Source organism: Rhyacophila brunnea, unplaced genomic scaffold (genome assembly GCF_057557595.1).
Source record: "Rhyacophila brunnea isolate RB1 unplaced genomic scaffold, BYU_Rbru_1.0 scaffold_10, whole genome shotgun sequence".
NCBI lineage: Eukaryota > Metazoa > Arthropoda > Insecta > Trichoptera > Rhyacophilidae > Rhyacophila > Rhyacophila brunnea.
Window position 1 is genome coordinate 31,993,985 of NW_028232752.1, and position 10,366 is coordinate 32,004,350.

General features: G+C 27.0%; 1 protein-coding gene across 1 annotated transcript; it reads left to right on the forward strand.

Annotated features, from left to right (window-relative positions):
* Positions 1-291: 291 nt before the first annotated feature.
* LOC147079089 (odorant receptor 85f-like) lies at positions 292-579 on the forward strand. The gene has a single exon (XM_085955844.1). It carries the CDS (start codon positions 292-294, stop codon positions 577-579), a length of 288 nt encoding a protein of 95 aa, XP_085811970.1.
* Positions 580-10,366: the final 9,787 nt, after the last annotated feature.

The following is a 10,366-nucleotide window of genomic DNA, read 5'->3' on the forward strand; positions in this document are numbered from 1 at the left end:
TCGCTAGACAATAAAACAGAAGAGGAACTAAATGATCTTTCTGCAAGTATCTCAAAATATAATCAAATTATTATTAAAAAACAAGTGAATATTAATTCAAACGCTTTGACAGTTGCGGAAATTCTTAATTATTTCATTAACAAACATTGTGACACAATGAAGTATTGCAGAGCTTTAAGAAAGATTTACAGTAATGTCATGCTGACAGAATATATTCTATATATGATATGCTTATGGGTAATACTTTGTCAAGGAAATAATGCGAGAGCAATACATGCTTATTTAGCCATTATGCATGCTCTAGGAAGTGTATATATTTATTGCCATTTTAGTCAACGTTTACTGGATTCGTTCACAAAGTTAGAATACGCCATCTATAACAGTGGTTGGGAGTCTTTGAGTATAAACGATCGTAAAACAATTCTTATGTGCCTTAGAATGGCTTCAAAGCCTCCTATGCTAACTGTTGGTGGTTATTTCTCATTGAATTATGAACGTTTTGGCTCTTTATTGCTAGCGGTATATTCATTTTACACTGTCTTTATTAATTTGATAAAAAAAAAATTAGATGCTGTGTAATTCTTATCCTTAACAATTAATATTTTCAGGACAATGCATATTATGCATAATGATTATTAAAATTTAGAGTGTAATACAGAGTCACTACTTACGCTTAACTTGATTAGACGTATGAAGTCTTATTTTTCAATAAATTAATCCTTAAATAGGGGTCATTAAACCCAACCAAACCTCACCCATTTGTTACAAATCATTATTTATATCAGACTCTCACTCCTCTTAGGGTGTGACATCATATATGGATAGCACACATATCAAATACATAAGTTGCAGGGATGTATAGTTCATCATTTTGATGTTCAAATTCAAACTCAAGTTTCACCGAGGTGCAACAGAGTCAAGTAAACTGCTGCCGCATGTGCAACCTTCCGTTTCACCAGTAGATCTCAGCAGCAACGTTCAAATAAAATAAATAAGCAAAAACGAAAATCCCAGACATTTTTACATAGGTACCCAGTATGATAAAAATTGAAGGCATCAAAAAATGTCCAGGGAAAAGAAATTGTAAGGTAGCCCTACATGAAAGTTGAATTATTTGATATAAGTATACCTATAATTCACTGGTACGACTAACGGAAGAAAATTGAGGTTATTAATGTTAAATATATGGGGGAAGAATGTAGTAGTAGTGGTGATCGCACTCTTCACAATGTCCAAGGACCTTTACAAATTCTTCATCTTCATTAATTGGAGAAGAATCACAAGATGAATGTTAGAAAGATTAAAATATTTCACCTATTAATAAAATTATTATTATTATTAGAAGAGTGTAACTAATGCACCTTTAAATTATATTTCATAGATGGCATTGCATGTGAATTATGATTATATTAAATAAAATATATTGGATTGTATAAAATAATAAGGGAACACAAAATGAATGGGAGCCGGTTTACCCTAAGCAGAGTTCACTTTATTATTTTAGGCCATAAAACTAAGAGATACAAAGGGATTTGACCGTCCACAAATATTGAAAATGCGTTAAATATGTTCACATGACAAACTTTATTGCATATTGTGAGAAAGCTGATGTAACTATTGAAAATAACATATTCTTCAACCCTTGTTTAAGTTTCTCCCATATTTTTGCATATCTTTAATCTGTTATATTACACCCAATACAGTAAGCCAGTTTTTTCAATAACAGTTTTAAAAACAATAAATTAGTAGAAATATTCAAAAGTGAACATGAGTATTTGTATAGCTACATCCCGTTAGTTAGCTTTTACTCAATAGATACAGTCATTCAATTATATATAATACAACAATATAAATAAATATTTTGTATTATAAGTTGGTACAGCTGGAACATCCTGCTGATAATAATACAGTAAAGCCTATTCATGGCATTTGCCTATGAAGTGGGCTATTATGTTGAATGCCATCTATGTAACAGGAAATTGATTAAATAATTAAACCAATGATTGGTTCCCGTTCGAAAACTATTATTACGAATAGTATTACGAACCAGTATTACGAATTGATAGTGATTGGATAGGTGTCCACAAATAATACCTGCATACTGTCAGAAATACTGTAACGTACTGAAATACAGTATATTATTGAGAATGACATCTGATTGGCTTAATACGGAATATTCATATGTATCTGGGATATTGCGGAAGCCAATACAATAAAAAGTCCTTATATAGTAATCATTATTTAATGTAAAAGTATGATTTGCACAAACCTTCGTAGGGGTAAGCACTTAAAGATGGCACGATTTTACAATATTAGCATTAGTTTGCACTTCAAAAATGGAAGAAATGCATTCATTTGTTTATTCTTAGCAGATAATTTGAGATATTCTTAGAATTTACTATTTCTTAAAAACACTGTTTGAAAAATTTCTGTACAAACAAGTAGGACAAAAATAAATTCCTAGACTTTTTCTAAAAATGAGACAGATTCAGTGGCGGTTTAAAGGTCGCAGAGGTTTCATGAATTGACTGGCTTTTAGGCCTCCCACGAAAATAAAAATAAAAACCATAAAAATTACATTTTTCAACTAAAAATAATAATTATTACTGTGAATGATAGTGATGACACTATGTAATAATATTAATAGTTTATTTTTTGTTTATACTATTGTATTTTGTTTAAGTAGTTATGTTATGGTACCGTTCGGTGTTAGTTGCAGAGATATTGATATGCTTTGGATTATATTTTATACTCAGTTTATAAGAAATACACACTATTATAAGATTTTGGTTTAATTGTATGACTGGTTTGGTCTGTTTCGAGGCCTCCTTTTTTAAATCATCTGACGAATCGATTGCGTCATCAGCTTAAAAAAAAATCGCCTCCGGACACATTTCTAAAGGAATACAAAATATTCTGAATTTTATTTTTCAGTTCACAAAAGTTGTGAAATATTTAACACTATATGTATATTTTCAATGATGTATTTATAGGTAATCTGGCATTGTCAATTATTATGTATTTAATAAAATAGTATGATGCCTACTAGTCATTATCAAGTTGCAACGAGTGTTTTTGTAAAGCTGGGTACTCATTAGCGAACTGTAACTGTGACCGTTGCAGATACAGTAACTAGCATGAACACCAAATAATTAGTTTGCATCTTTATAAATAATTATTTCGCATCTAGAGTTGGTTACAATATCTGGAACGGTTACAATTACCACTAGCCAATGAGTACCCAGCTTAAGCTGATGTTATTATGTATTTATTATTGTATTTGTTGCTTTACATACAAACAATAAATTACCATTTTCTCTTGTGTATTATTGTAATGGTTATTAGGCATTTTCCCACCACATTGTGTCTTTACTTTGGATCAAAAAGGGATTGACAAAATAACATCTAAATTTGCCGGATGCGGAACTCAAATCCACAATCCATTACTTTAGGAGTGGACGCTTTATCTATGCCACAGCTAGTATTAACAAACAATCACTACTTTATTTAGGCGTTCAATGGTAATTAAAACAGGTAAGTAAGTATGACAAAAATATTAGGATCAATATTATAGTATAAATAAAAATAATTGAAAAATTGTTTTTATTTGTTTATTTAAAACTCGAAAGCATTTTACACAACACGGACACACATATTCTTACATACAATCGCAATTTCATAAAAACCTTAATGCTCACAAGAAAATTAAAAGCAATCACTATAATAAATCTTAACTCTATTAAAAGATTATGATAAATTCTATATGTATTATTTACAATATTTTGTACACTAACAAGTTTTTTACAATTTTATTTGTTTTTTTTATGAAACCGTCATAAATATTTAACATTCCAAACCAAACATAATGTAAAACAAACAAACAAACAGAACAAAATAAATAACAATCGAAACACTTACATTTAGTATACCAATTTTGATTTCAATATAATTATTTATGTCACCGAACACGTCAACAATATAGATTGTAATTCAGAATTAGAAGATTTAACTATTCAAATAGGTCATTCAATAAATCTGAAAGTGTTATTTCTGATAGCATAAAGTGCAATTAAAAGTGAATCGGTCAGTATATATCTTTTACACACGTATTTTCAAAGTTTGAAAACTGCTTCGTAATACTAAACATAAGTGTTTTACCAACATAACAATCCAATAACAACACATGTAACAGATTGAATAATATTTACCACGTTGAATGGTAGATATTATTGAAATTATTTTTCATATTGTCATATATCACATGAGCTGTTTAATAACGGATAACATTCTCAATCAAAACCAAAAGAACCATTCTTTCCATACAAGTTTTCAAGATGATAATCTTCCAACAGGTCATCAAAATACATTTTGTAATTATATTTTATGAAGTACCTACCTATATTAATTTAGAGATTTAATCAAATTCTTTTTTATATGTACTTACTTCAATAATTATTATATATTTCTAAAATACATGTTCAAGAATTTTTTAAATAGCATCATGATTATGTTATAAGATCAACCAGCTCATATAATGTATAAGATATAAATTGATGAGTAAAAAAGGCCAACAAGACAAAGAGAAACAAGAAACAAATAACATAACATGAAACAAGAAACATAACATGATGTAACAAGAAACTCAACATATTGTAACAAGAAACGAATCATATTGTAACATGAAACTCAACATATTTTAACAAGAAACAATGCAAATCGTAACATGAAACTCAACATTTAACGTGAAATACAACATGAAACATGAAACATAACGTGAACAAAGAAACAAAACACGGAACAAGAAACTCAACATGAAACGTGAAACAACAAACTTAATACAAATGTAGAAATTAAACAAGAAAATAAATGAGTAATCAAACATAATGAAAAAATATGCGCTTGAAACCTAACAGTAATTTTGATAATCAATAAAATGTTGTTATATAGCCAACTGGCATAGTGATTTGATTTTTTAACGTAATTTGAACAAAATAAAAAATACTGAATAAAATGTACCTAACAGAAAAGAAAAGTGACAAATTTAATAAGAAAGAAACATAAACTAAACAATTAAAAATTGTATTTAACAAACAGTTATGTACGTTAAAATCAATTCTAATGAAATTTTTTGAGTAATTTAAAAAAAATTAACGTAGTAAACAAAAATATGATGGAAAAAAGGGAATAACATAACAAGAAGCTGATAACAGAGTTTTTCAAACATAACAGATTGAATATAAACATAACACAGAACAGAATTAAATGTGTTTATGTATTCACCATGATTTTAAAAAGTAAAATTTTGATCAAAAAAAAAAATAGGAGGACCTGTGGGTCTATTCTATACTTATCGAACACTAAATTGATAAATAGTATCAAACTTAGGGTAGGTTTGTATCAAAATATTAGCACTTATTGTAACAATTACACGAAGCCGGTTTTTATTGTTGCAATAAGTGCGATATTTTAACAGCAGCAAGATAGGTGCTGTTAAAATATAGCACTTATTGCAACAATAAAAACCGGCTTCGTGTAATTGTTACAATAAGTGCTAATATTTTGATACAAACCTACCCTAAGTTTGATAATATTTTTCACTTTATCACTTTAGCGGTCGATAAGCATAGAATAGACCCACTGATTGATGTAAGACTAATATTACCGAAAGAAAAATCGAATTGGTTTATTAAAAACTTAATTGGATAATATTGACACAGATGGATACTTACTTGAAATCATTAGAATATTTTATTTATTTATAATCCGGAATTTATATAATTAAGTACAAAGTCAAATAGAAATTTCAAGAATATCTATAAATGAATGGCTTATTGAATTTATGAGTAGTGACCAAAATCCAAGGATACAAAACATAATACGAAAAACAAAAAATCAACAAGTTAACGAGAATCAAAAACAATAACGCAGACAATAAGAAAAATCAACATATTCAAACAGAAAGTAGTGAAGTAACAGAAAATCAACAGATTAAACAGATAACAGAAATAAATAGGCGATTAATGATAGCGTAACAAAAAATCAACAATAACAGAGAGTAACAAACATGAATCAATTTATTTTTAAATTGCCATCATTTTGAAGGTCTTTTAAAGCCGATTGTTATATTTGAACAGAAAAATACTTATTACAATCAAAAATGATTATGGTTTTTGATATTTAAATTGAAAAATGTTGTAAAATTAACAATTCAAACAAAAATTCAACATGAACAATGAAAGGTTTGTAATTTTAGATCATCAAACAAAGTGTAATATTATGATTCTACTTTTTTAAATGATTTAATGGATCTTTAGCTTAACGGTTTTTTGGGAATATTGTCTTATTGTGTCTAATCAAATTTTTGAAATACTTAATAGAATAGTGATATAAATAGAATTCGATTCAAAAGTAACATATTATTTAGTAATATAAACAATCATAATGAAATAAAATATTAATATAGATACATAAGGACAGAGTAACTATTTTTTTAAATGAGTACATATACGCAATAAGTACGGATTTTTAAAGTACGGTTTATGGTTGAGAAGTACGGATAGTCTGGGTCAAATTGAATACATTACTAGTTGATACGGATTATTAAAAAGTACGTATTTTTTATAGTACGGAGCAGATAACGAATAGTACAGATAATCTGGGTAATTTAAACTAACGAAAAATAATAGTCTACAATAAATTAATAGTACGGATTTTAACAAAATATTTTGTACATTTTTTCTTATGGATGTTAAAATTATATTCAATAGTACAGATAAAGTAGGCAGATTACATCTAAATAAATTAATATGCTGGTAAGCATAGGCGATTTTCAGTAGTACGGATAATCTGGGTATTTTAAATAAAGTAAAAATATTCGAATTAGTACGGATTAGAAATAAGTATCAGTTTTGTTATAATATGCCGGTTAGATCAAAATTTAATAGTAGGTACAGATTTTAAATTGAACGGGGAAAAGGTAGTTTATTTCATATTAATTGTTACAGTTATAAGTATTACAGTGGCGGTACAGAAATCTGGGTAGTTTGAGTGAAGTAATATTTAGAAAATTTCAAAATATTATTAATACTTTATTAAGAATGTCACAGCCTGTCTGGTTAACTAAATATTGATAGACTTATAATGTAAGTATGTAAGGCAAACAAATTAATAATTTTAAAATACGATGACCTATTAACATTAAAGTATGACATGATAACTATTCTATTTTGTATATGAAAAGTAAGCTTTTTAAATTCTGAAGTCTAAACTATTATAAAATTATGTCAAAAATTGATTTGATTACAGTATGTATATGTTAATCTTTACCATAATTCTAATATTAGTAACTAAACAATTATTTTAAATACTTCCTAAAACATAAGGCACTCAATGAAGCTAAACAACGATTTTAATATATTATTTAATCTTATAATAATGTAAGGCACACCGAATGCTACTCTAATTGATTAAATGAGCAAAGATTCAGGAGAAGATGTAATAAATGTAAATTAATAATTTAATAATAATGTAACCAACGGTACTTAGCGATATCTGTGAAATTAAGAAAATAACCATTTTAAATTAGCTGAGAAACGAACCGATTAACGAAAAAAGAATATTACTGAATTAAAAATTAGTGTCATGAATAGAGATTCAAATATAGGTAGAGTATTCGTTTGAAAAAAACTAATTCTACCAAAGATCATTGTTTCCATAGCTCGGCCGGACTATATCTACATACATTTTACATACTTATCAAAACTAAATTCTATTGAATATTATAAGAAAAAATTAAGGTAAGTTATAATATTAAGTTTCACACGCAAAAAAAGAAAACAAATTACAAATCAAACTTACTATCCTATTAAAAACCAAAATAACTGCTAGAAACGTTTATTACGTATAAAACTAAAGTAATTACAAATTTATTTGAGCTTATTATTACGATCAATGTCCTTATTCCGATATCTTAATAACTATGTTCCTTGTTTACAAAAATTTAAATTATTGTGAGCGTTGCTAATGTAACAAAATTATCATTTAACAAGAGGAATTTCTTACTTGACTACGTACGGCTGATGTTTGATAATTATTTTTGTATTATTTTGTTTAAATCAGATTTCTTCAGATGTGCTTCTTTACCAGTTGCAGAGATTTTTCATTCTAGTAGTGGAGGGTTGATCAAAGAATGTGACCTGGGTGGTGAACGAAGATATATTTCTTCTGACTTTAACATTGCCTGGTTATGTCGAAATCCTTTTTAATGAATAATTCAGTGTTTTTCATACGTTTCTTGTTAGTATTTTTTTTTGATTTCCTGGTTTTTATTTCTTTTTTCATTTGTTTTGTTCCATGTCATTTTATATTTGATGTTATTTTTTTGGTTTTCTTGTCATAAAGCTGTTGGGGTCTATATTCTTTTTTGTTTTTTATATTTTTTTCTGTTTCTCAAACAATGACATATTAACTAGTATTATGCAGGTTCGAGAATAATATTAATATTTACCCGTTATTTCCATGGATTTTTTATTTCAGCATTGTGAAAAATTTCATCATTTACATTAACGATCAGGTATCTTACTCTTTTTTTCCATTTATTTCAATAATCCTTGAGTATTATTTCAAAAGATGAGTATTTTATTATTTTTTTATTATTTTGTGTCCTAGAAGTGCTTTTAAAGTTTTTCTTGACTTTGTAGTATTTAAATTATCAAAGATAGTATTAATATTTTCTTGAGATTTTTAACCATTCTGGAATTAATCTGGAATCTGGAAAATAAAAGAAAAAAATCATTAAATACTGTAAAAATCTCACAAATAGAAATATACATAAATTATTCTCTAAATCACCTGTTTATTACAGATAACATAGGACATTGGAAAAAAAATAAATAGTATATTTCTATTCTACGCCTTCAGCGATTTTTCTTGCTCTATAAGACCGTGATCAACAGGCCGCACATACAAATTTCGCAAGTCCGAATTACTAGCCACTAACAATATAATATATATATATTGATATGATAAAAAATTAAATACACAGTGACATCTGTTTAAATAATTATGTAATACAAAGCCACAAATTATCGGTATTACAGAGATTTTAGTAAAGCTTCGCTATTCAACGTGTGTCGTTAAAAATCTGTGTCACGTTAGATACTGCCATAGTAATATCGTGATGCATAAAAAAGGTTAAATGTAGTGGACAGTAACTTCAAGAATCGTAAAACAACAACAAATTTATAGTACCTATGTACTTCAAATTGAGTTTTCATAAATGAGAGATTTAAGAAAATATATTAAGTATTGAGAGTACTTATTAGAGGTCAATGTTTATAAGTAAATAATGAATAAGTAGTAGGTATAAGTAATAAAATTTGTAGATTACAAAATAAATTTAGTTTTTAATGCTATAATTTACAATTATTAATAATGTCCTCATAATAAATAATGTAGCCACTATGTAGATACATTGACACTAGCTGTAGGAGGGTATAGGACGATACAATTTTTAATATCATCATCTGATTGCAGAACTCACATTTTTGAAATATTTTACAGATTCGTTTTTTGAAACATTCTATTTAAGTTATTTATTATTTATATAGTTCTGATAAAAATGATGTATACATTTATCTATACAAATAATAAATAATTTAAGTACTTAGGGTGTTTCAAAGAACTCCATTCTAAAATATTTCAAATGTGAGTTAGAATAGTTCTGCATATTATGAGACATAATTTGATAATCATGTTCTATATAATATTTATTACCTTAGGTTTTCTAATAATTTGAGGACGTTTCGAAACCCTTGTGAGATTCATTCTCAAGGTTCAAAAAAATATTTAAGAGACACAGCATGAATTCTTAAAATACAAAATACTTTTTATTGAATTTATACTAATATGAAATTCAAATACCTAGCCGTTTTAATAGTTTTATATATTGTTATTTCTTGGTGAAAAATCGAAATAACAAACTCAATTTTATCATGTTAGTTAAATATTTGTATTTATAATAACCTTTTCCACATTGTACACAATTTCATGGTCGGTTTTTTTCTTACGAAATAATCACATTGGTGTGATAATATCGTAAGACGAAACCGGTTTTTTAATTGTCAAAAATGTGGAAAAAGTTACTAAAAATTAAAATAATTAACTCTCATTGCCTCACTTTTATAAAAAAAAAATATGTGGAATTATTAAACTATTATAAAATGGAATAAATGGTAACTAAATAACTACCTAATATAAAAGATATCATAATTTTCAATGGCCCAAAATTGAACAAAATATGAAAAAATAGAAATAACTGAATTTATGACATAAAAAATATTTTTTATAGAACGATAACTACTATCTA